This window comes from Medicago truncatula, chromosome 3, assembly GCF_003473485.1.
Source record: "Medicago truncatula cultivar Jemalong A17 chromosome 3, MtrunA17r5.0-ANR, whole genome shotgun sequence".
Classification (NCBI taxonomy): domain Eukaryota; kingdom Viridiplantae; phylum Streptophyta; class Magnoliopsida; order Fabales; family Fabaceae; genus Medicago; species Medicago truncatula.
In genome coordinates this window covers 13,739,412-13,764,689 of record NC_053044.1, presented here as the reverse complement: position 1 = coordinate 13,764,689, position 25,278 = coordinate 13,739,412, and the positions used below count along the sequence as shown (strand labels likewise).

Sequence of the window (25,278 nt, the reverse complement as noted above, 5' to 3'; positions counted from 1 at the left end):
TTAGGAGTTACTTTTTTGCTTATTCCATCATCATAAGCCATTCCTATATAAGGGGGGTTGTAGCTCTTGCTAAATCAATGAATTTTGTTAACACTTTGTGTAATTGTGAGTATTTGCTCTTAGGTTCTGGATTGGATCAAAACTGATCTTATCAAGAAATCCTTTTCTTGTGGTGATCCTCATCCATAGGCTTATCATTCTCTCTTGGATTAGAAAGAGTATGGCGCCCCTTCTTCTTATTCCATTTGTTTTGTTTTTTTTCTTATTTTATTTGGTCTCAATTTAGTCTCTAAAATTGTTTGTGTCTAATTCTATCATCTTCTCATTTATAACTCAAATATCCATCTTTCAATCAGTTTATTTCCTATAGAATCACGTGAATCTAAAGGTCCAAAGATAACAAAGCTATTTCATGAAAGGAAATGCTTAACTTTCTGATGTTGGTGCATATCAAGTGGTAATCAGAGCAAGGTTCCAAAAGGGACAAACAGTGGTAAATTATTTTTATTCTTGTTTATTGTTATTTGTTACTCCATTATCATTACAAAAAAAAAAAGGTATTAGAAAAAAAATAAATAAAAAAAAAATTGATTTGATTGTTAAAGAGTTGTGATTCTAGAAAATTGCTATCTTTTGTGTGTTTTTTTTTTGTCACACTCTAAAAATTCTGTTGTTTCCATTGTGTTTAGAGTCTTATCTTATGTCCCTCTCTTCTTGCTGTTTTTTTTTTTTTTTTTGTTAAGCTTTTTGTGTGTTGATTATCATTTGAAATTGATTTCCTTGTGTTGGTTCATTTTGGTTTCTCTAAAGAACTGAAAGAGCAAATTGAGTGGTAAAAGGCAGAGTGTTTTCATCATAAAAAAAAAAAAAAAAAAAAAGCCAAAAGTGAGTGAAACACGAGTGTTTGAGTGTAAACACGTGAGTAGAGTGGTGAGGTCCAATTTTTTTTATTTTTTTTTATTTTTTTAATTTAAAAAAAAAAATACTTGTTACTAATTTCACAAATATTTCACAACCATGTCTAGCCCACCTTCACCTAGAACAGCAGCTCTAACTGTTCAAATGAGAGCCATGCGTGAGAATTTTGAGAGATTGTTAAGAGAACAAGGTGAACAATTCCAACAAAGAATTGATGAGTTAGAAAGGAGGCCTCAAAATTCTAATGATGGTAGTGGCGATGAGGGGGAAAGAAGGCGTAGAAGGAGACAAGGGGGAGATCAATTGAGGGGCATAAAAATTAAAATTCCATCTTTTGTTGGGAAGAGTGACCCGGAGGCATATCTAGAATGGGAGACTAAAATTGAGCAAATTTTTAATTGCCACAATTATTCTGATCTTGAAAAAGTGCATATTGCTTCCATTGAGTTCAAAGAATATGCTTTAGTGTGGTGGGATCAATTGATCAAAGATAGAAGGAGGTATGGGGAACGACCAATTGATACATGGGAAGAGATGAAGAGAATCATGAGGAGAAGGTTTGTTCCTTCTTATTATCATAGGGATTTGCACAACAAATTGCAACGTCTCACTCAAGGTTCTAAAAGTGTTGAAGAATATTTCAAGGAGATGGAAGTTCTCAAAATTAGAGCTAATGTGGAGGAGGACGATGAAGCAACCATGACTAGGTTTCTACATGGTCTAAATCATGACATTAGTGACATAGTGGAACTTCATCACTATGTTGAAATGGATGAATTGGTACACCAAGCTATCAAAGTGGAACAACAACTCAAAAGAAAGACCCAAACAAGGAGAAGTTCCACCACTTTCAACTCTCAAAATTGGAAGGACAAGATAAAGAAGGAGGGTGTTTCATCTTCATCATCTAAGGAGCCCATGGTTGAAAACAAAGGTAAAGCTATCACACCTCCTCAAAATGTTTCAACTAACAAAAAACTTACATGTTTCAAGTGTCAAGGCAAAGGGCATATTGCATCTGAATGTCCAACAAAGAGAACTATGCTTGTGGAGGAAAATGAAGAAGTTCTAGGAAGGGAGGAAGGTGAGAATGTTGAAGAGTATGATGAAGAAGAAGAAGAAGAAATACCGAGTGGAGAGCTACTCATGGTGAGGAGGATGTTGGGGAACTTAGTCAAAGAAGGAGACACCACTCAAAGAGAAAACCTTTTCCACACAAGATGCTTAGTTCAAGGAAAGGTATGCTCTTTGATTATCGATGGTGGGAGTTGTACTAATGTTGCTAGTACTCGGTTAGTGTCAAAACTTAATTTAAAAACCAAACCTCACCCTAAGCCATATAAACTTCAATGGCTTAATGAAAGTGTTGAAATGGTTGTTAATAGATAAGCTGAGGTTTGTTTTAAAATTGGGAAGTATGAGGATGTTGTGTTGTGTGATGTAGTACCTATGGAGGCTTGTCATTTGTTGTTAGGAAGGCCTTGGCAATATGATAGGAATGTTAGTCATGAAGGGTATTCCAACAAATATTCTCTTGTGCATCATGGCCAAAAGATTGTTCTTGTACCATTGAGTCCTAGTGAGGTGAGGGAAGATCAAAAGAAAATGAGAGAAAAAAATGAAAAAGAAAAAGAAAAGAATGAAAAAGAAAAGAATAAAAAAGAAAAAGAAAAGAATGATGAAAAGAAAGAGAGTTTGGTTGCAAAAAAAGGAGAGGTTAGAAATGCAATTGTCTCACAACAGCCCCTATATTTGCTATTTTGCAAAGAGGTGGCATTACTAACCAACACCCCTAACAAACAAAATTTGCCAATTTGTGTTGAAACTCTTTTGCAGGAATTTGAAGACATGTTTCCAAAGGAGGTACCAAGTGGTTTACCACCTATAAGGGGAATTGAGCATCATATTGATCTCAATCCAGGAGCATCTTTGCCTAATAGACCAGCTTACCGAAGCAATCCACAACAAACTCAAGAAATGCAAAGGCAGGTGACTGAATTGGTAAGTAAAGGATGGGTAAGAGAAAGTCTAAGTCCATGTGTTGTCCCAGTAATTTTAGTACCAAAAAAAGATGGTAGTTGGAGAATGTGCACTGATTATAGGGCTGTTAATAACATTACCATTAAGTATAGGCATCCTATTCCTAGGCTAGATGACTTACTTGATGAATTGTTTGGTGCATGCTTATTTTCTAAAATTGATTTGAAAAGTGGGTACCATCAAATTCGGATAAGGGAGGGGGACGAGTGGAAAACAGCTTTCAAAACAAAATATGGCTTATATGAGTGGTTGGTTATGCCATTTGGGCTAACTAATGCACCTAGTACTTTCATGAGACTAATGAACCATGTTTTGAGAGAATTTTTGGGTAAATTTGTTGTTGTGTATTTTGATGATATCTTAATATATAGCAAAAATTTAGAGGACCATTGCATTCACTTAAGGGCTGTTTTACAAGTGTTAAGACAAGAAAATTTGTATACAAATTTAGAAAAATGTGTCTTTTGCACCGATCATGTGATTTTCTTAGGTTTCATTGTAAGCTCTAAAGGAGTCCATGTTGATGAAAGCAAGGTGAAAGCAATTCAAGAATGGCCAACACCCAAAAATGTAAGTGAGGTAAGAAGCTTTCATGGCTTAGCTAGTTTCTATAGGAGGTTTGTAAAGGATTTTAGCACCTTGGCTGCACCTCTTAATGAAATTGTAAAAAAAGAAGTTGGTTTTAAATGGGGTGAGAAGCAAGAGCAATCCTTTGCTGCCCTTAAAGAAAAACTCACCCAAGCACCTATTCTTGCATTACCTAATTTTTCTAAGTCTTTTGAAATTGAGTGTGATGCTTCCAATGTTAGAATTGGCGCTGTTTTGATGCAAGAAGGTCATCCAATTGCTTATTTTAGTGAGAAATTAAAAGGGGCTGCCCTAAATTACTCAACTTATGATAAGGAATTGTATGCCTTAGTGAGGGCATTGCAAACTTGGCAACATTACCTACTGCCAAAAGAATTTGTCATTCATAGTGACCATGAATCATTGAAACATTTAAAAGGGCAAGGTAAGTTGAACAAGAGACATGCCAAATGGGTTGAATTTCTTGAACAATTTCCATATGTGATTAAGCACAAGAAAGGTAAGGCTAATGTGGTTGCAGATGCACTTTCAAGAAGGTATGTTTTACTTTATACTCTTGAAACAAAAGTTTTTGGTCTTGAACATATTAAAGATTTGTATGAAAGTGACCTTGAATTTTCTTCCAAATTTTTTGCTTGTGAGCACACTGCTGTCAATGGGTATTTTAAGCACAATGGTTATTTATTTAAAGAAAAAAGACTATGTGTGCCTAAAAGTTCCATTAGAGAATTACTTGTAAAAGAGGCGCGTGAGGGGGGACTAATGGGTCATTTCAGGGTCTCTAAAACACTAGAATTCTTACAAGAACATTTTTATTGGCCTCACATGAAAATTGATGTTCAAAAATTTTGTGAAAGATGCATTGTGTGTAAAAAGGCCAAATCAAAAGTTATGCCTCATGGTTTGTATACTCCTTTGCCTGTACCTGAATTTCCTTGGATTGACATTTCCATGGACTTTGTTTTGGGGCTACCTAGAACAAGGAATGGAAAGGATTCTATTTTTGTGGTTGTGGACAGGTTTTCAAAGATGGCACACTTTATTCCATGTAAAAAGGTGGATGATGCTTGTCATGTTACTGATTTGCTCTTTAAGGAAGTGGTGCGCCTACATGGCTTACCAAGGAGCATCGTTTCAGATCGTGACCCCAAGTTCTTAAGCCATTTTTGGAGGACTTTGTGGGAAAAGGTAGGAACAAAGTTGTTATTTTCCACTACTTGTCATCCCCAAACAGATGGACAAACTGAGGTAGTGAACAGAACTCTTTCTACTCTTCTTAGGGTTGTTCTTAAAAAGAATTTAAAAATGTGGGAGGAATGGTTACCTCATGTAGAGTTTGCTTACAATAGGGTTGTCCATAGCACTACACAGCATTCACCTTTCGAGATTGTGTATGGTTTTAATCCCTTAACACCTCTTGATTTGTTACCATTACCTAACACATCTATTTTGAAGCATAAAGATGGGAAAGCAAAAGCTGAATTTGTGAGAAAATTGCATGAGCAAGTAAAATTGCAAATTGAAAGGAAAAATGAAAGCTATGCAAAAAGTGCTAACAAAAGGCGAAAGAAAGTTGTTTTTGAACCCGGGGATTGGGTTTGGATACATATGAGAAAGGAAAGATTCCCATCACAAAGGAAGTCCAAACTTCAACCAAGAGGAGATGGACCCTTTCAAGTACTTTCTAGAATTAATGACAATGCTTACAAGATAGAACTTCCAGGTGAGTATGGAGTAAGTACTACTTTTAGTGTTGCTGATTTGTCTCCTTTTGATGTAGGCCTAAATTCGAGGTCGAATTCTTTCCAAGAAGGAGGGAATGATGAGGACACAGTCCAAGACATAAGTGATGCAATACAAAGCCTATGAGGTCCTATGACAAGGGCACGTGCAAGAAGAGTCAATGATGCCTTAGTTCACTTCATAATCAAATCAATAGAAGGTTCAGCCCAAGTTGAAGAAGGTGTGGCCCAAGTGGAAGAAAAAGAACCAAAGTTCATTATTATCATCCAAGAATGTGATAGTGGCACAATAAAAGCATAAGAAGAGTGGAATATAAAGAGCTACACGAAAATGGAGCACTAAGCAATCAAAGAGCACCACTATCTCTTCTTGTTTTTTTTTTTTTACATTTTCCTTGTAATAAATCAGCCCCACTATCATTAGTGGCTGAAATCCTTTTGTTTTCTTAGGAGTTACTTTTGCTTATTCTATCATCATAAGCCATTCCTATATAAGGGGGGTTGTAGCTCTTGCTAAATCAATGAATTTTGTTAACACTTTGTGTAATTGTGAGTATTTGCTCTTAGGTTCTGGATTGGACCAAAACTGATCTTATCAAGAAATCCTTTTCTTGTGGTGATCCTCATCCATAGGCTTATCATTCTCTCTTGGATTAGAAAGAGTGTGGCGCCCCTTCTTCTTATTCCATTTCTTTTGTTTTTTTTCTTATTTTATTTGGTCTCAATTTAGTCTCTAAAATTGTTTGTGTCTAATTCTATCATCTTCTCATTTATAACTCAAATATCCATCTTTCAATCAGTTTATTTCCTATAGAATCACGTGAATCTAAAGGTCCAAAGATAACAAAGCTATTTCATGAAAGGAAATGCTTAACTTTCTGCTGTTGGTGCATATCACAACGTCTACTCACCCATACAGGCAAGTAGGCGGTTAAAACCACAAGGGGTAAGCATTACATTAACATAATCCAGATAATAATCAAATCAATTAATATCATGTACTTGAATATTAATAGCCATGCATAAATACTTATACCACAACTTGATAGTTCGTATCCACATATATCAATCACATGAATAATTATCCAATCAAAAATATTCATTCTCGACATCAATCATAGACAATCATTATCAACATTCATTCATCTCAATTCATCACCCATCACATAATTCACATAGGACTCATGCTATGATATGCACTTATGGACACATAAATGCATGCGGTACCAAATCTCAACAAGGTCGTCACCTTTCGATGCCACTTGCACATCGATTGTAAGGGCTCACACCTGCCTTACAATAATCTCGAAGTAAAAGGGTCATCCCTTTTACAGCAACAACGACTATGATGCATGGACATGTGTAACGACTCGATAATGCGACAACAATTCTCAATGTCAACTCAATATATATAGGACAACACCCAATTATTTTGATTATCTCCACAACATTGCATTACCAAGGAAACATGCCCACACACAGTTAAATCATAGTATTCATCATCAACAATCAATAATATCATTCACACCATTCACTTAATCATGTGAACATTCACCATACTCACTTGCAACAAAACAACATGTACAAGTGGAACACTATTAACTAATCTTGATAACTAATACACGCAGGAAGTTAAATCGTCCTCGGTTCATCACACTATGTCAAGCACAACTTAAGTTCATAAAGGAATCCCGTTTTCACAACCTTTCATTTCCCACTCAAAATACCATTTTACTTTGATTAAGGTATTGACCACCCTTGCAAGCATCACCTAAGTCTATAGGAGCTGTAGGTTCACTTGCAATCACCATTGGATTACAAAATCTGTTTCCCGACAAAGTTTGGAACTCTCAAAATTTCACAAGTTAAGACTCATTAAAAAAAAACCAAAGTATATGCAAGCAATCATCGTTCCAGCAGGCTTTGGGGAATTAACAGTGGTTTAACATGTTCAAAACATCATTTAAGAAAACTCGGATTGGTCCCCAAAGACCCGGAACGAAAGATCAAGGTGGTTGAAACTGGAGCTGTTCGCTTAAGCGACCCTCTGGTTCGCTTAAGCGAACAAGTTACAGTAGCAACTCGCTTTGTTCGCTTTCTGGTCGCTGACTGGTCGCTCACCAGTTCGCTTAAGCGACGACATTTTCGCTTAAGCGAACGAGTTCCAGTAGCAACCAGAAATCTTCGCTCACAGTTCGCTTAAGCGAACTGAACCCAGAAAAATACTATGAATGTTCGCTTACGAGGTCGCTTAAGCGAACCTCTAAGCGAACCTTCACAGGTTTGCAGAAATTTTACGGGTTTGGAACCCCTTTCACTCAAAATCCCCCAATTTGATTCCCAAATCCCAAAATATGTTTCCAGAACATGTTTACAGGTCACTAGGATTCAAAAGACTCATAAAGACACAATCAACCTTTAAAACACTTGACATTTGAGCTAACTCTTCATTTTCACCAAAACACCAACACAACTCAAATTATCATCAACAATCCATGAATATGCAAACCCAAGCAATTATTCATTAATCATATTATCAAATAACATTCATAACATCATTTGAACAAGCATCACATCTCAAATTAATGACAACTTAGGAGAAATTCATCAATTGAGCACAATATTCATAACTGATCATTTTTACTTATTTAAACATGTAATTCCACCAACAATCATACAATCATCAACAATTCATGCATACAACATATCATCAAAGTTGGAGCACGAATTTAGCAACAATTATCCATTCATTCCTTTCAACCCATTTCATACAATTCATGAAAAATTGCAAAGAATGAACATGATTATGGTAAAGACTAACCCCCTTACCTTAGATGAAGATTAGACCAAACCTAGGCTTCAATTTAGCTCCTAAGCTCACCCAATTGGATTCTTCAAGTTCTTCTCTCCAAACCCTTATCTTCTCTTCCCACTTTCTCTCTCTATAAATGTTTTGTGAAATGAAAATGAATTGGTTCTTCTAACACTACCCTAGTGTTATCTCTACTAGTGGGCTTAACTTAGTTTCTAGTGGGCTTAACCCATTTCTATTCAAACCAAAAATATTACTACACTCCAAACAATATTTTAATTAATAACGGTAAAATGTAACCAACGGTCACTAACGGTAAAAACTAATCACTACACTAGTAACTTAGTAAAATAAGGGTTCTCACTAATTGCTAAAAGCAATTCCCACTAAAATTACAATTTTACCCATCTTCACAAAATTACCAAAATGCCCTTCTAATACGGAAACCCACATAAATGCACCCGATGACAATTAAATACACACAAGCACAAATAATCACACACAACCACATAATAAAAGTAATTAAAATAAATCTAGCTAAAAATCAGGCTGTTACACTGTGTATCACCAGAAGCTACAGTTCATGAGAAGATGCAACCTAAAGTTTCAAATAGTTGTTTATTGGATTCAACCTCTTCAAAGAAAGCGAAAGACTAAAGGAAAAGTGACAACGATTCATTCGAAAAGCATTGGATGCTTGTACTTCAAAGAGAGTTAACAAAGTACGAAATGTACAACCACTACCTCCACATCTCTATATAAAGGAGTGAAGACTTGAAGATCAGATAGTAAAGACAACAAAAAAAGCGCCCAAACTCTGCCTTTTTTGTTTCACAAAAAGCACTTAGAATTTCTGTGTTCATTTGATATATCTTAGAAATTATTAGAGTCTTTCATTTGCATTGTATTGTGAACACCACTGATTGTATATCAAGTGTTCAAACTCAAACAATTTTCTATGTAATTCTGTTTGAATAGAAGTCTCTTGCTTTAGTGCTTGAGCATAGGAAGTCTCTTGCTTGTGTGCTTGAGCAAAGGAAGTCTCTTGCTTGTGTGCTTGAGCAATTTGAAGTCTCATACTAGGTGTAGTATTGAGCAGTTGTAATCAGTTGTGATTAAACTTAGTGAAACTCTCCTTGGAAGTGCAAGGGGGACTGGACTACTTCCGGTTTGTGGAAGGAACCAGTATAATTGCCTGTGTCTTTCTTTCTTTTCTCTTACTTTGTTTTACTCCGCTGTGCATCTGACTCAGAACTGCACATCAGAAGCGTTCTTCAACAGCTTCTGAAGTGACTTCAGAAGAAGATTTTATCTTAGAGAAAAAGAAAACACAATTCAACCCCCCCTTCTTGTGTTTTTCTCACCTTCATCTTCCATCATTTTTCAAGATATGATTTGGGAGAATAGAAATCAATCAAATGAATTTTTACTTTGAGAAAGGTTTCTCATGTTCTTACAAAGAACATTCTGGTTATACAAAGTGAAGAGAACATCTTCACTTGATGTTTTTAAAGATAACACTTATTTACATTTATTATCTCGTTATCTACTAATGAATTTTGTGAGAAATGTTTCATGAGAATGTTCGGTAAAAGCAAGAGAACATTATGGCCTCACAAGGGATAACAAAATCTTTCTTGAATATGGAAATGAACAAATATGAGCTTTTTGGGCTTGTCAAGATGTGCATAATTAAGATCAAGACCAAAGCAAATATTCTTTTTGTCTCACTTAAGGAGGAAAGAAATCAAGGCTCTTGATAATGCATTAAAGGACAAAAAAACAAAGGAAATTAAATATGTATTTTCGATCCATTAAGGTATAATAAGGAAAAGAATATTTCAAGGATCAATCTTTATCATCAAGTTACATGACATCATCAAAAGTCATCAAGTAGGCAGCAAAATACTCAAGGCTTGATCACAGCTCATCACAAGCTAGCAAGCGCGCGCTCTACAATTTCGTTCAAGATTGGTTAGGACTAAGAGAATGTTCTAGGCAGACTGAAGAAATATTCTCTACATGGTTTCTCTCCAAGTCTCTTTGGAGCCTTTTTTCGAGCCATGTCGGTCTAGTTCGGTATCAGAGCCATGTCGGTCTAGTTCGGACCAAAACTGGGTAATTTTCCTGTTTGTATGCGAATGGTATGAGAATACCTTCAATGTTGTTGTGTCGTTCCGTTTAGTTAGTTTTTTTCCGTTGTATGTGACATGTACGGAAGAACTGTCGATACTTGTTCCGTTCTTTTAGGTGGATGTGAGCGTAGTGAGGGAGAAGCGAGGTGCTTTGGGTTTTGTGGAGCAGGTCAAGTAGTATTTTTAGACGGAGAGGCTCAGTTTGTGGTAGTTGTGGTTTGTTTTAAATGCTCTGTTGATTTTGGTAATGTGGATTTTGAATTGGATTTAGAGTGTCTGCCTTTGGAGCATCCGACGGTTGTATTGCACACTTTGAAGGAGAAGAAGTTGTTTGCTAAGTCGTCAAAGTGTGAGTTTTGGTTGCAAAAAGTGAGTTTTCTTAATCATGTGATTTCGAAGAGTGGTATAGTAGTGGATCCGTCAAAAGTGGATGCAATGTTGCGGTGGGAGACTCAGAAGTCTATTTTGAGTTATCATGCGAAATCATTTTAGCTTTGTATTCCACTTGGTTTATATTGTTAGCTTCCACGTATTTTTCACCAACATACCTTTGATTTTTCCGCAAACCTCTCTTTTTTCATTCGGTAAAATTTCTCTTTCGTTTTCCTTTCAAAAACAATTTTATTTGCTTGATGCAGCAAAGCTCTTTATTTATATTGTAAAGACACTATTTTATTTTATAATTAGTTATATAAATTATATATACCGTCAACTAGTTGTTGCTTTTTGGAAGTTTAAATAACATTGCTCCTACTTAAAAGTTAAACCAATACATTGTGGGCTAATCACTAACTTTTTAACAAATCTTAGTTAATAAAAAAATGGATCTTGCTAACCCGTACTCAGCCTTATAACATTAGTTAACATTCTCCTAAAAAAATATTATTAAAACAATCAATTTAAACTTTAAAAATTATTAAATTAAATTAATTTATACATTTATCATCAATTAAACTAATCTAAGAAAAACATTTATCATTTTAAACTAATAAATTTTAGAAAAATTAAAAAAAACTTAGTTTTCCCTTCAAGTATGGGGTAAATAGGGATCAGATTGATTAAACGAGAGTGCCCAATTGTCGTAACCAGGCTTGGGGCGAACACCCAACTCGCATATTATGTGCGAGACTCAACCTCTCATCATATCCCATTTCTGCCTGAAGGATCATGCTCTTTCACTTGGTATTCTTCTATTCTTATAGCTCCCAATTATTCCTATATTATCATATTAGTCGATGTGGGACAATAACATAATGTGACATGCATTGCAACAACTACATGTAAACAGCACCACTTGCTACATTTCAAGACTCAAATGCTCGATAATTGATTTAGATTTTGTCTCATTTCATGGACCAGATTCAACCTAATGTAACCACCTCATATTCATGATTCAAAGGGTCGAGTTAAATTAAGGTGCAATGCATCTCAACAAGCTGAGTGGATGTTGACTAGTTTTAGCTTAAATCTTTTCTGTTATGAAGTAGAGTTCCGGCTCAACGTACCGTCCAACAATATATAGTACTACGGTTTAGATTACAACAATATCCCTAAATCGTACTGCGCAACAATGAAGATTAGGCCTAACACACGTTTGGGTCAAACGCAAGGGTAGGGGCGGAGGGAGCTCTTCACAATGCTCTGCTAGCTCAGCTTCGTCTCCGCCCCTTGCCCCACTACACACTCTTAATATCCTGACAAACTAAAACCATCATTTGCTGCTATCACCACATCAAATCTCAATCATTTTCATCATCATAGGTTAGAAATTTGCAATTTGCATTTGTATGAGAAAGAAGGAACACTTATATAATTTGTATGAGAGAGTGAGTTGTCTCGGCAGGGGCCAAGTTTCCCCCTTTGGGAGGCTTCTTTGAGAATAAAGATGACTTCCTGTCAAAGAAACTTGACAAAGATTGTTGACTCCCTTTTTCTTCGTCGTTGATTTGATCTTTCCGAAAAGGCCTTGACAATAGTTTATCTCTGCCATCAAAGATATGGGTGAGCTTCTTGAACCGGCGCTTTGTTTCACCGGTAGCCACAGTTGATTCTTCTGAATGCTTGAAATATCGTCGAATAACTCAAGAAAGTGCGAAACTAGAAACAATTGCAGCATCATAAATGATAATTCATCGTTTAATCATTCGGCTAAAAAATTGTACATTTTCTTGAGACAAAGGCACTAATGGTTTAATCTTCATAATACTTGAGTAAGCAAGACCTGCCGACTCCATATGACAAGAAGCAAATCATATTTTAATCAGCATCCATTTTCGATAAATGTTTGTCCAATTTTCTTAGACAAGTAAATTGGTAACAGTAGACTATATTTAACATTGTATTAATTAATCACTGATCAGAATAAATTTCCAAATAAATAATATGCTTCTTGTGTTCACATTTACTTTAAAAACATCACCTAAGGACATGCGAAGATGATGACAGATGAATTTAGATGTTTCCCACAATTCGCGCCACAAATTACCTACCAGATGAATTTAGATGTTTCCCACAATTCGCGTCACAAATTACCTACCATCAACATTCAATGATATTCAAAGAAATTTGAGTTTAAATATTAGAAGAACGTGGTAGAAATAAAAACAGATATCAAAGCTTTTGTAATTGGTCATGACATGGCTGCAGACCTTTGGTACTGCCATTGACAAGCATACCTTCTTTTCGCATCCGTCGACTTAGATGACCTTTGTTAGACGACGACTCGCTACTACTACCATCAGAAGAACAACTATCCTCTGTACTTGCCTCAATTTCAGTCCAATCAGGAGGAGAGTACCATCTCACAAAGTCTTCCAAAATATACAACCGGGATTTGCAGCCTTAAACATGATCATAAGCAAAATTAACTCCAATGGAACGTCACTACATAAGGCACATTCCAAAAGAATTAAGAATATCGGTAAAGTATTCTCGTCGAGGAAGAGTATGACCTTGAAGGCCTGCATATCAGACAGGAGTTGGGAGCACCCGGCACCAACACTGACCATAAAAAGGTAAAGAAAATTGTCAAGAAATAGCAACTATAACCTATTAAATCATAAGTTCAAACATGCCGCGAAAAAAAGCTATCGTTTTGATATTGGATACAAGATATACAGATAGATATTCATCAAAATATCATGAAATACATGAGATTCGGTTACTTCTGCTTGAAATCAAGACATTATGAGCAAAAAAGGAAAAGATCAAAGTATACATTAAGGAATATTTGTTTTTACAGCATGCAAAATCAAGTCAGGAATTAAGAAAGATGATCACATGGTGTGATTGTCTCACATTACGTCTAATATTGATGACATAAATCTTTTTTCATCGAAAACCTGATATACAAACAACAGTATAATACCAAAATAATACTCTATCATAAAGGTAGACAGAATTGTAGTTTCCAAACTAGTGAAAAGTTATTGCTGGATATGTGGTCAGTGGCTTCCTAATATATCTCGTTCTTCACTTACCGCAACATAATAATCATATTCATACCAACAAAATATGTTTAACATATTACCCTTTGAGAGTTTTGATGATAACAAGGTATTAAAATTTTGGCTTAATGATGTGTTTCGTCCTTGCAATTAGGCGTCATTTAAAAATTAGTTCTTGTAAAAATTAGTCCTTGCAATGGGAATGGACAAAAATACCCTCGTCATCCATTCGTGAAATGACATTTTTACCCTTGTCTTCATCTTCTTCTCATAATAAAGATGAGGGTATTTTTGTCCATTCCCATGCCATTTTGCTAATTTGATGACTTGACAGTGATTAAGTTGGTCAAAGGACGAAATTTTAAATGATTAAACAATGCAAGGGTAAATTGCCAAGATTAGCGATTACATGGACTAATTTTTAAATGATGCCTAATTGCAAGGACGAAACACATCATTAAGCCTAAAATTTTCAATTGGATATGCTAATATTTGTTCAAATGTACAGGACCATAGACAAAAATTTGGAATCATTATTAGGTTCTGGAAAAACAAAAGAGAGCAAAGGAATCAACAAAAAGGAAGCTTAAAGCATCTGAAGAGAAGTGCTCTTGAAGTCAAAATGCTCATGAAGTGATGACGTCATCAGAAGCAAGTTTATCAGAAGCATCTCATCAGAAGCTGAAGATCACCAGAAGCTAAAGCTCATCAGGAGATGCAAGACTTAAAGCGTCAAAGGATGTTCAATTGATTTAATCTCGTCTAAGCATTGCAGAAGACTGGAATAGTGAAGCAACGACTATTTTGAAAGGATTTGAAGGCATTGGATGCTTGTTCTTTGAAGAGCGTTGACATAGTACAATTGTACGAAGTGTACAACCATTATCTCCATTACTCAGGTTGTGTCTCTACTACAAGACAAGGATAACAGATCTGCCTGCAACAATGTTCCTACGTACGTGGAATGGATTTGAAATTGATCCTTCATAGGACAATAACCATATTAGGAAAAAGATCATTGGTAATTGATCAAAGCTTCAAACGACTCTATTTTGATGTGCTAGCAATTCACAACGTCTCTTTCACACCTCTATATAAAGGAGTGAAGACTTAGAGAATGGCAAGACTCTACAACAATTTACAAGCGCCAAAACTCTACTGAAATTGTTCTGCATCAAAAGTTCACTTAGAATTTCTTATCAAAGTTCATATCTTAGAAATTCTAGAGTCTTAAGAGTCTGTATCTGATTTGTATTGTGAACACCACTGACTGTATATCAAGTGTTCAACCTCAAACAATTTTCTGTGTAATTCTGTTTGAATTTATAAGTCTCTTGCAGTTGTGCTTGAACATTAGAAGTCTCTTGATTGTGTTCAGGAGCATAGGAAGTCTCTTGTAACACTCTAATTTTTATTTAATTATTTTTAAGTGTGTGATGTTATTTATTTGGTTTTGGTGAGTTATGTGGTGTGTTTATATATATATATATTATGATTATTTTATTAAATAATAAGAATAAGTGGAAAATATGATTAATTAGAATTTGGGGGTTATGAAATAATTAGTAAAGTTAGTGGGAGTTAATTGCTAATTAGGGGAGTTACACTTTGGGAGTTAAGGAAAGAAAAACAGAGAAAAACGTTTTACGTGAAAACAGTCAAGTTTTGGGAGAAAAACTAGTGCAAGGGAGAGGAGCTTAGGAACCATTTTCTGCTGTGTTTATTCTGCAATTCTAAGGTAAGGGTGAGGTTTACCGCAATTCTATAGGTTCTGAATTCTGATTTTGTTCTAACAGGTTTATGTGAGAATGGGGAGGAGTTAGGTTTTTGGTTGGTTAAGGGGTTTTGGGTGTAGGAATCGTAGAATTGAGGTTAGAAATGGGTTCTGAGTGCATAAAACCTTTCATTGCATATCTGTAAACTAATTTGGGGAGTGAATTGAGGAAAAATGGGATTTTTGGGAAAAATCTGCATTCTGCCTGTACAGAAGTTCATCGCTCGCCTCGCGAGTAGCCATTGCTCGCCATAGCGAGTGAACAACTTCATCGCTCGCCTCGCGAGTGATACAACTCGCCATGGCGAGTAGCCTTGGGAAAATCTGGATTTTTAAAATGTTGTTATAAGCCGTAATTTGGGTAGTACTATGTACCTAGATGATTATAAGGATGCCTAGAGCAAGTTTTAGGTTTAAAAGATGATTAGGGAGCTTAGAATTGAGGTTTGAGTGAGAAAAATAGCATTTTTCCCGAGAGCACCATATTTCTGTTCGCCTCGAGTTCGCCTCCAACTCGCCATGGCGAGTACCTGATTTTCTGAGCTCGCCATAGCGAGCAGATGTGCTCGCGAGGCGAGCTGCCCAGTTTTTTTTGTTGGTCTGATTTCTATTGTTGTTTGGATGATTTATTTGTTGAATTAAGCATGGCTTGTATGTTGATATATATTTCCTGGATGTCTTGGATGGTTATGATGAATAGATGCTGGCTGAAATGTATGTTGTATTTAATTAAAATTTCCTTGAAGTTGTAAATTGGATGGTGAATCATATATTATGTATATGTATAGGTTGGTTGGTATGTAGATATACTCAAGGGGTTAGTTGCATTAACATAACAGTGGGAGAGTTTCGGCTCTGGAATGCTTAGTCGTTCAAAGTGGTGGAGTACTAGTTACTCAAAGTGGTGTAGTGGTGAGGACTTATGTCCTGATGAGAATGCTTTAACCATTCGACAGCGGTGTGGGTCACGGCCCTGATTTTTGGTACCACATGCATGGGTGTTTAGAGGAGTCTTAGTGGAGTGGTGATAGGTTGCATTTGTTGTTGAGAGGATTATGAATTAATATTGTTGATAAAATGCGAAAGTGATGTTATGTAAATAATAATGTGGATGAATTATCTGATAGGGTGTTAGATTCAATTGATGAATTCCTTACTTATATTTTGTTGTGAATCTCACCCCTTCTGCTTGAAAATGTTGCCCTTCCTATGGGTAACTTGCAGGTGATCCTGAGTAGTTGGTGGTGGCTCAATGTGTCTAGGACTCTGATGCGTGGGATGGGATTTATAGTTTAAATTTCTAACTATGTATCAAATTTTGGAACAAGTTAATGTAGTCCATGTTTATTGTTGAATTTTTATGTTGAAGCCTAGTGCCAAGGTTAATGTTGGATAATGGAGTTTAATTTTGAAGAATATTCCGCTGCAGTTTAATGAAGTTTTATGAAGGATGTTGTTAAATAGTTTTAATCTATTTAAGAATTTATGTTTAGTAGTGTGACATGCCGTTTGGTGTTGAACTCTGATTTTATAATTATAATTAAATTTATTTTGGGAAACGGCGTGTTACAATTGGTATCAGAGCAGGTTGGTCCGTCCGGCCAAGTAGTAGAGTCGTGTTGAGCCACCTAGGATAGAGTGTCAACTCTAATATTGTTGTGTTGTTGTTGTTGTTGTTGTTCTGAACTGTTGTTCATTATGTAGAATCTTAAGATGGCTGGTAGGAACGATGCTGCTATTGCTGCTGCACTTGAGGCCGTAGCTCAAGCTGTTCAACAACAACCGCAAGCTGGTAACGGGGAAGTGAGGATGCTGGAGACCTTTTTGAGAAATCATTCCCCAGCATTCAAAGGAAGGTATGACCCAGATGGCGCCCAGTCATGGTTGAAAGAAGTGGAAAGGATTTTCAGAGTCATGTAGTGCTCTGAAGTGCAAAAGGTGCGGTTCGGGACGCACATGTTGGCTGAGGAGGCAGACGACTGGTGGGTAAGTTTGCTACCAGTGTTGGAACAGAATGGAGCTGTAGTGACCTGGGCAGTGTTCAGAAGGGAATTTCTGAATAGGTATTTCCCGGAAGATGTCCGAGGTAGGAAGGAGATTGAATTCCTGGAGTTGAAGCAGGGTGATATGTCTGTTGTTGAGTATGCTGCAAAATTTGTGGAGCTTGCAAAGTTCTACCCCCATTATGCTCCGGAGACAGCTGAATTCTCCAAGTGCATAAAGTTTGAGAATGGCTTGAGGGCTTACATCAAGAGAGCCATAGGATACCAACAGATTAGAATTTTCTCTGATTTGGTGAGTCGCTGTAGGATCTACGAGGAGGACACCAAAGCTCATTATAAGGTGATGAGTGAGCGAAGAGGTAAGGGACATCAGAATCGTCCTAAACCGTATAGTGCCCCGACTGATAAGGGTAAGCAGAGACTTAATGATGAGAGGAGGCCGAGTAAGAGGGATGCTCCTGCTGAGATAGTGTGCTTTAAGTGTGGCGAGAAAGGTCACAAGAGTAACGTTTGTACCAAGGATGAGAAGAAGTGTTTCAGATGTGGACAGAAGGGTCACATGCTAGCCGATTGCAAGCGCGGTGATGTTGTATGCTATAATTGTAATGAAGAGGGCCACATCAGTACTCAGTGCACACAGCCGAAGAAGGTTAGAGTTGGTGGAAAAGTTTTTGCTTTGACTGGTACACAGACTGCTAATGAGGACCGTCTCATCAGAGGTACTTGTTTCTTTAATAGTACTCCTTTAATTGCTATTATAGACACTGGTGCTACTCATTGTTTCATTGCTTTAGAATGTGCTTATAAACTGGGTTTGATTGTGTCTGATATGGAAGGAGAAATGGTTGTTGAAACTCCAGCTAAGGGTTCAGTGACTACTTCTCTAGTTTGCTTGAGGTGTCCAATTTCTATGTTTGGTAGAGATTTTGAAGTAGACTTAGTTTGTCTACCGTTGACGGGAATGGATGTTATTTTTGGGATGAATTGGTTAGAGTATAACCGAGTTCATATCAATTGCTTTAACAAGACTGTGCATTTTTCTTCTGCTGAAGAAGAGAGTGGAGTTGAAATTTTATCTACAAAGCAGATGAAGCAGTTAGAACGGGATGGAATTCTGATGTATTCTCTAATGGCATATCTGTCGTTAGAAAACCAAGTTGTGATTGACAAGCTAGCAGTGGTGAATGAGTTTCCGGAGGTGTTTCCTGATGAGATTCCCGATGTGCCGCCAGAGAGGGAGGTGGAGTTTTCAATTGACCTTGTTCCCGGAACAAAGCCGGTGTCGATGGCACCGTACCGTATGTCAGCTTCTGAGTTAGCTGAATTGAAGAAACAGTTGGAAGATTTACTTGATAAGAAGTTTGTTAGACCCAGTGTTTCACCGTGGGGAGCACCTGTGTTGTTGGTGAAGAAAAAGGATGGTAGTATGAGGTTGTGCATTGACTATCGTCAATTGAACAAAGTTACAATTAAGAATAGATATCCGCTTCCGAGGATTGATGACTTGATGGACCAGCTAGTGGGTGCAAAGGTGTTCAGTAAGATTGACTTGAGGTCAGGTTACCATCAAATTAAGGTGAAAGATGAAGATATGCAGAAGACGGCCTTTAGGACACGATACGGTCATTACGAATACAAAGTGATGCCTTTCGGTGTTACTAACGCGCCCGGTGTGTTCATGGAGTATATGAATCGAATTTTTCATGCTTTTCTGGATAAATTCGTGGTGGTATTTATTGATGATATTCTGATTTATTCGAAGACTGAAGAAGAGCATGCAGAACATCTGAGAATTATGCTGCAAGTTTTGAAAGAAAGGAAGTTGTATGCCAAACTGTCGAAATGTGAGTTTTGGCTAAGTGAAGTGAGTTTCCTTGGTCATATTATTTCTGGTGATGGTATAGCGGTTGATCCATCAAAAGTTGATGCAGTATCACGATGGGAGACTCCGAAGTCGGTGACTCAAATCAGAAGCTTCTTGGGTTTGGCTGGTTATTACCGCAGATTTATAGAAGGATTTTCAAAGTTAGCATTGCCGTTGACTCAGTTAACCTGTAAGGGTAAGTCCTTTGTGTGGGATGCTCAGTGTGAGAGTAGTTTCACTGAATTAAAGAAAAGATTGACAACTGCTCCTATTTTGATCTTACCTAAGCCGGAAGAGCCATTCGTTGTTTACTGTGATGCGTCTAAGCTGGGTTTAGGAGGTGTTTTGATGCAAGATGGCAAGGTGGTAGCATATGCTTCTAGGCAACCGAGGGTGCATGAAAAGAATTATCCCACTCACGATTTGGAGTTAGCTGCGGTGGTTTTTGTTTTGAAAATTTGGAGACACTACTTGTATGGTTCCAGATTTGAAGTGTTCAGTGACCACAAGAGCTTGAAATACTTGTTTGATCAGAAGGAATTGAATATGAGGCAGAGGAGATGGCTTGAGCTGTTAAAAGATTATGATTTTGGGTTGAATTACCATCCGGGAAAAGCTAATGTAGTCGCTGATGCATTGAGCAGGAAGACACTGCATATGTCTGCTATGATGATAAAAGAATTCGATTTGCTGGAACAGTTTAGAGACATGAGTTTGGTATGTGAGTTGTCGTCTCAAAGCGTACAGTTGGGGATGCTAAAGATTAACAGTGATTTCCTGAATAGTATCCGGGAAGCACAACAAGTGGATGTCAAGCTGGTTGATCTAATGGTTGCTGGTAATGGCATTGAAGATAGTGACTTCCAGGTTGATGATCAGGGTGTGCTAAGATTCAGAGGTAGAATTTGTATTCCTGATAATGAAGAAATGAAAAAGTTAATCCTAGAGGAAAGTCATAAGAGTAGCTTAAGCATTCATCCGGGAGCTACGAAGATGTATCATGATTTGAAAAAGCTGTTTTGGTGGTCTGGGTTGAAGCGAGATGTTGCTCATTTCGTGTATGCATGTTTAACTTGTCAGAAGTCTAAGGTTGAACATCAGAAACCTGCAGGATTGTTGACATCATTGGATGTACCGGAGTGGAAATGGGATAGCATTTCTATGGATTTTGTGACGAGTTTACCAAACACTCCGAGGGGACATGATTCGATTTGGGTTGTGGTTGATAGGTTGACGAAGTCGGCACATTTTATTCCTATCAACATCAGTTATCCAGTAGCTCAGTTGGCTGAGATTTATATACATAGTGTGGTGAAGCTACATGGAGTTCCTTCGAGTATTGTGTCGGATAGGGATCCGAGGTTCACTTCTAGGTTCTGGAAGAGTTTACAGGACGCTTTGGGTTCGAAGTTGAGACTGAGTTCGGCTTATCATCCTCAGACAGATGGTCAGTCGGAGAGGACGATCCAATCAATGGAGGACTTGTTGAGAGTGTGTGTGCTTGAACAGGGTGGAGCTTGGGATAGTCACCTACCATTGATAGAGTTCACCTACAACAACAGTTATCATTCGAGTATAGGAATGGCACCCTTCGAAGCTTTGTATGGTCGAAGGTGCAGGACTCCGTTGTGTTGGTTTGAATAAGGAGAAAGTGTTGTGTTGGGACCGGATTTGGTTCAGGAGACTACAGAAAAAGTCAAGATGATCAGAGAGAAGATGAAAGCGTCACAGAGTCGACAGAAGAGTTACCATGACAAGCGGAGAAAGGCCCTTGAGTTTCAAGAGGGTGATCATGTATTTCTAAGAGTGACTCCGATGACGGGTGTAGGACGTGCTTTGAAATCGAGAAAGTTGACTCCGAAGTTCATTGGTCCGTATCAGATTTCAGAGAGAATCGGAACGGTGGCATATAGAGTTGGCTTGCCACCACATCTATCGAACTTGCATGATGTGTTTCACGTGTCACAACTTCGGAAGTATGTAGCAGATCCTTCACATGTTATTCCGAGAGATGATGTGCAGGTTAGGGACAATCTCACAGTTGAGACCTTGCCGTTGAGGATCGATGATCGGAAAGTAAAGGCATTGAGGGGCAAGGAAATACCCTTGGTGAGAGTCGTTTGGGGCGGAGCAACTGGTGAAAGTTTGACTTGGGAGCTGGAAAGTAAGATGAGGGACTCTTTTCCTGAGTTGTTTGTTTGAGGTAAGATTTCGAGGACGAAATTCAGTAATTTGGGGAGAGTTGTAACACTCTAATTTTTATTTAATTATTTTTAAGTGTGTGATGTTATTTATTTGGTTTTGGTGAGTTATGTGGTGTGTTTATATATATATATATTATGATTATTTTATTAAATAATATGAATAAGTGGAAAATATGATTAATTAGAATTTGGGGGTTATGAAATAATTAGTAAAGTTAGTGGGAGTTAATTGCTAATTAGGGGAGTTACACTTTGGGAGTTAAGGAAAGAAAAACAGAGAAAAACGTTTTACGTGAAAACAGTCAAGTTTTGGGAGAAAAACTAGTGCAAGGGAGAGGAGCTTAGGAACCATTTTCTGCTGTGTTTATTCTGCAATTCTAAGGTAAGGGTGAGGTTTACCGCAATTCTATAGGTTCTGAATTCTGATTTTGTTCTAACAGGTTTATGTGAGAATGGGGAGGAGTTAGGTTTTTGGTTGGTTAAGGGGTTTTGGGTGTAGGAATCGTAGAATTGAGGTTAGAAATGGGTTCTGAGTGCATAAAACCTTTCATTGCATATCTGTAAACTAATTTGGGGAGTGAATTGAGGAAAAATGGGATTTTTGGGAAAAATCTGCATTCTGCCCGTACAGAAGTTCATCGCTCGCCTCGCGAGTAGCCATTGCTCGCCATAGCGAGTGAACAACTTCATCGCTCGCCTCGCGAGTGATACAACTCGCCATGGCGAGTAGCCTTGGGAAAATCTGGATTTTTAAAATGTTGTTATAAGCCGTAATTTGGGTAGTACTATGTACCTAGATGATTATAAGGATGCCTATAGCAAGTTTTAGGTTTAAAAGATGATTAGGGAGCTTAGAATTGAGGTTTGAGTGAGAAAAATAGCATTTTTCCCGAGAGCACCATATTTATGTTCGCCTCGAGTTCGCCTCCAACTCGCCATGGCGAGTACCTGATTTTCTGAGCTCGCCATAGCGAGCAGATGTGCTCGCGAGGCGAGCTGCCCAGTTTTTTTTTGTTGGTCTGATTTCTATTGTTGTTTGGATGATTTATTTGTTGAATTAAGCATGTCTTGTATGTTGATATATATTTCCTGGATGTCTTGGATGGTTATGATGAATAGATGCTGGCTGAAATGTATGTTGTATTTAATTAAAATTTCCTTGAAGTTGTAAATTGGATGGTGAATCATATATTATGTATATAGGTTGGTTGGTATGTAGATATACTCAAGGGGTTAGTTGCATTAACATAACAGTGGGAGAGCTTCGGCTCTGGAATGCTTAGTCGTTCAAAGTGGTGGAGTACTAGTTACTCAAAGTGGTGTAGTGGTGAGGACTTATGTCCTGATGAGAATGCTTTAACCATTCGACAGCGGTGTGGGTCACGGCCCTGATTTTTGGTACCACATGCATGGGTGTTTAGAGGAGTCTTAGTGGAGTGGTGATAGGTTGCATTTGTTGTTGAGAGGATTATGAATTAATATTGTTGATAAAATGCGAAAGTGATGTTATGTAAATAATAATGTGGATGAATTATCTGATAGGGTGTTAGATTCAATTGATGAATTCCTTACTTATATTTTGTTGTGAATCTCACCCCTTCTGCTTGAAAATGTTGCCCTTCCTATGGGTAACTTGCAGGTGATCCTGAGTAGTTGGTGGTGGCTCAATGTGTCTAGGACTCTGATGCGTGGGATGGGATTTATAGTTTAAATTTTTAACTATGTATCAAATTTTGGAACAAGTTAATGTAGTCCATGTTTATTGTTGAATTTTTATGTTGAAGCCTAGTGCCAAGGTTAATGTTGGATAATGGAGTTTAATTTTGAAGAACATTCCGCTGCAGTTTAATGAAGTTTTATGAAGGATGTTGTTAAATAGTTTTAATCTATTTAAGAATTTATGTTTAGTAGTGTGACATGCCGTTTGGTGTTGAACTCTGATTTTATAATTATAATTAAATTGATTTTGGGAAACGAGGTGTTACATCTCTTGCAGTTGTGCTTGAGCATTTGAAGTCTCTTGCTAGTTTTAGCACTGAGCAATTGTAATCAGATATTACATTTTAGTGAACTCTCCTTGGAAGTGCAAGGGGGACATGACAACTTCCGGTTTGTGGAAGGAACTTGTATAATTGCTTTGTGTCTTTCTTCTTTCTCTCTCTCTGTTTTATCTGCTGCTATTTAGTTCTGGAAATCAATTTAGAAGCAGAAATCTATTTGCTTCTGATTAGTGTTTTCAGCTTAGGAGAAAACAAAGAAAAAGCTAACACAATTCAACCCCCCCTTTTTTTGTTTTACTAGCCTTCAAAGTCTTCACAATTCTTCTGATGTTCTTGATTTTCCGATTTGCATGATTTCTTCGTGAATTACTTCAAAAACCCCATAAAATTGCAATGTTTCGGAAAAACTAGAACTACAGACACAAATATAGCAAACATTACAAAAGTCCCGAAATCATTGGCAATCGTTCTAATACTCCTCCTTTTTGGTGCTAAAACCTACTGAAATTGCTTTAACAACATGCTAAGAATAACGTAAAATGACCTGTCATCACAACCCCAAACTTAAACTGTTGTTTGTCCTGAAATAACAAAAAAAAAAACATATTTTATTCTTTGCATTTTTTTTCAAGAAAAACATATCTTTTCGAGAGTTGTGGTTAGGACATCATTCATCGTATTTATAGCAAAGCAACAACTAACTTACCACAGTACATTCAAGCGGGCCCGACTTGGTAAAATTAACCTATATTCTCATCCATACTCTTTTCCATGATACACGTAAGTATCTCCTAAAATCAGTAGGGCTAGTCACGACATTTTCCCACTCAAGTCGTCACATTTGTTCCTTACTATAAATTTGAAAAAATTATAAACAGACAGTCAAATTTTATTTACAAACTTAGAGGACTTTGAGGGTTATAACCTGTAACACCCCGTTTTCCCAACATAAAAATTTCATAAAAATAATCAGAGTATTCACATAAACGGAATGTCACATTCTTTTATTAAAATCATAAACTAAACCTACAACATGTTAAATACAATTTTCAGAATCATAGACTCAAGATTATTGAATGTTATTCCCACCCTTACCTTGGAATATAAAAATCGCAGCTTCCTAGGTCTCTCTCCCTTCTCTTGGCTTTTTCTCCCTTTTCTCCAAAATTGATAGTACGTTATGTTTTTCTAAACTAGGTCTCTCCTATTTATAACTTTTCTCTATAACAAATATATTTCTATAACATATATATTTCTAAACCAAATATCATATATATTATACTAATAAATATCAACATATAACATAACAAAATATCACTCATCAAAATAAATCATATAAATCACACAAATCATATAAGTATATTCTAAACTCATTAAAATAATCAAATAATTAAAGAGGGCGTTACAACTCTCCCCCCCTTAAAAGAATTTCGTCCTCGAAATTCAGAGCACAAAAGAAATGAATTCAATTATTTCCTAACCATCTTAAACCATATATAGACAAATAGAAACTTCAGCAAAACATGTAAACCACATCAAAGTTAGTCAATCAAACATGATCACATAATAAACATATCTATTAATCAGAAACACAACAACAACCAATCAAACATCATAAGGATAGTAATACAACTGTTACTCAACATAACTCGACTCAACTACTTGGCCTGACGGACCGACCTGCTCTGATACCAATCAATACCAGTTTTTATTTCAAATTCGGACAAAGTTGTGCTAAAATTCATAAAAATT

General features: G+C 36.9%; 1 protein-coding gene and 1 non-coding gene across 2 annotated transcripts; one reads left to right on the top strand and one right to left on the bottom strand.

Moving 5' to 3' along the window:
* The first annotated feature begins 1,012 nt into the window (after window positions 1-1,012).
* Window positions 1,013-2,336, top strand: LOC120579332 (uncharacterized). Its single transcript, XM_039831291.1, has one exon. It carries the CDS (start codon window positions 1,018-1,020, stop codon window positions 2,305-2,307), a length of 1,290 nt encoding a protein of 429 aa, XP_039687225.1. The 5' UTR covers window positions 1,013-1,017; the 3' UTR covers window positions 2,308-2,336.
* Window positions 2,337-11,280: 8,944 nt separating this feature from the next.
* Window positions 11,281-11,384, bottom strand: LOC112420543 (small nucleolar RNA Z279/snoR105/snoR108). Its single transcript, XR_003010723.1, has one exon. It is a non-coding gene; the product is annotated as a small nucleolar RNA Z279/snoR105/snoR108 (small nucleolar RNA).
* Window positions 11,385-25,278: the final 13,894 nt, after the last annotated feature.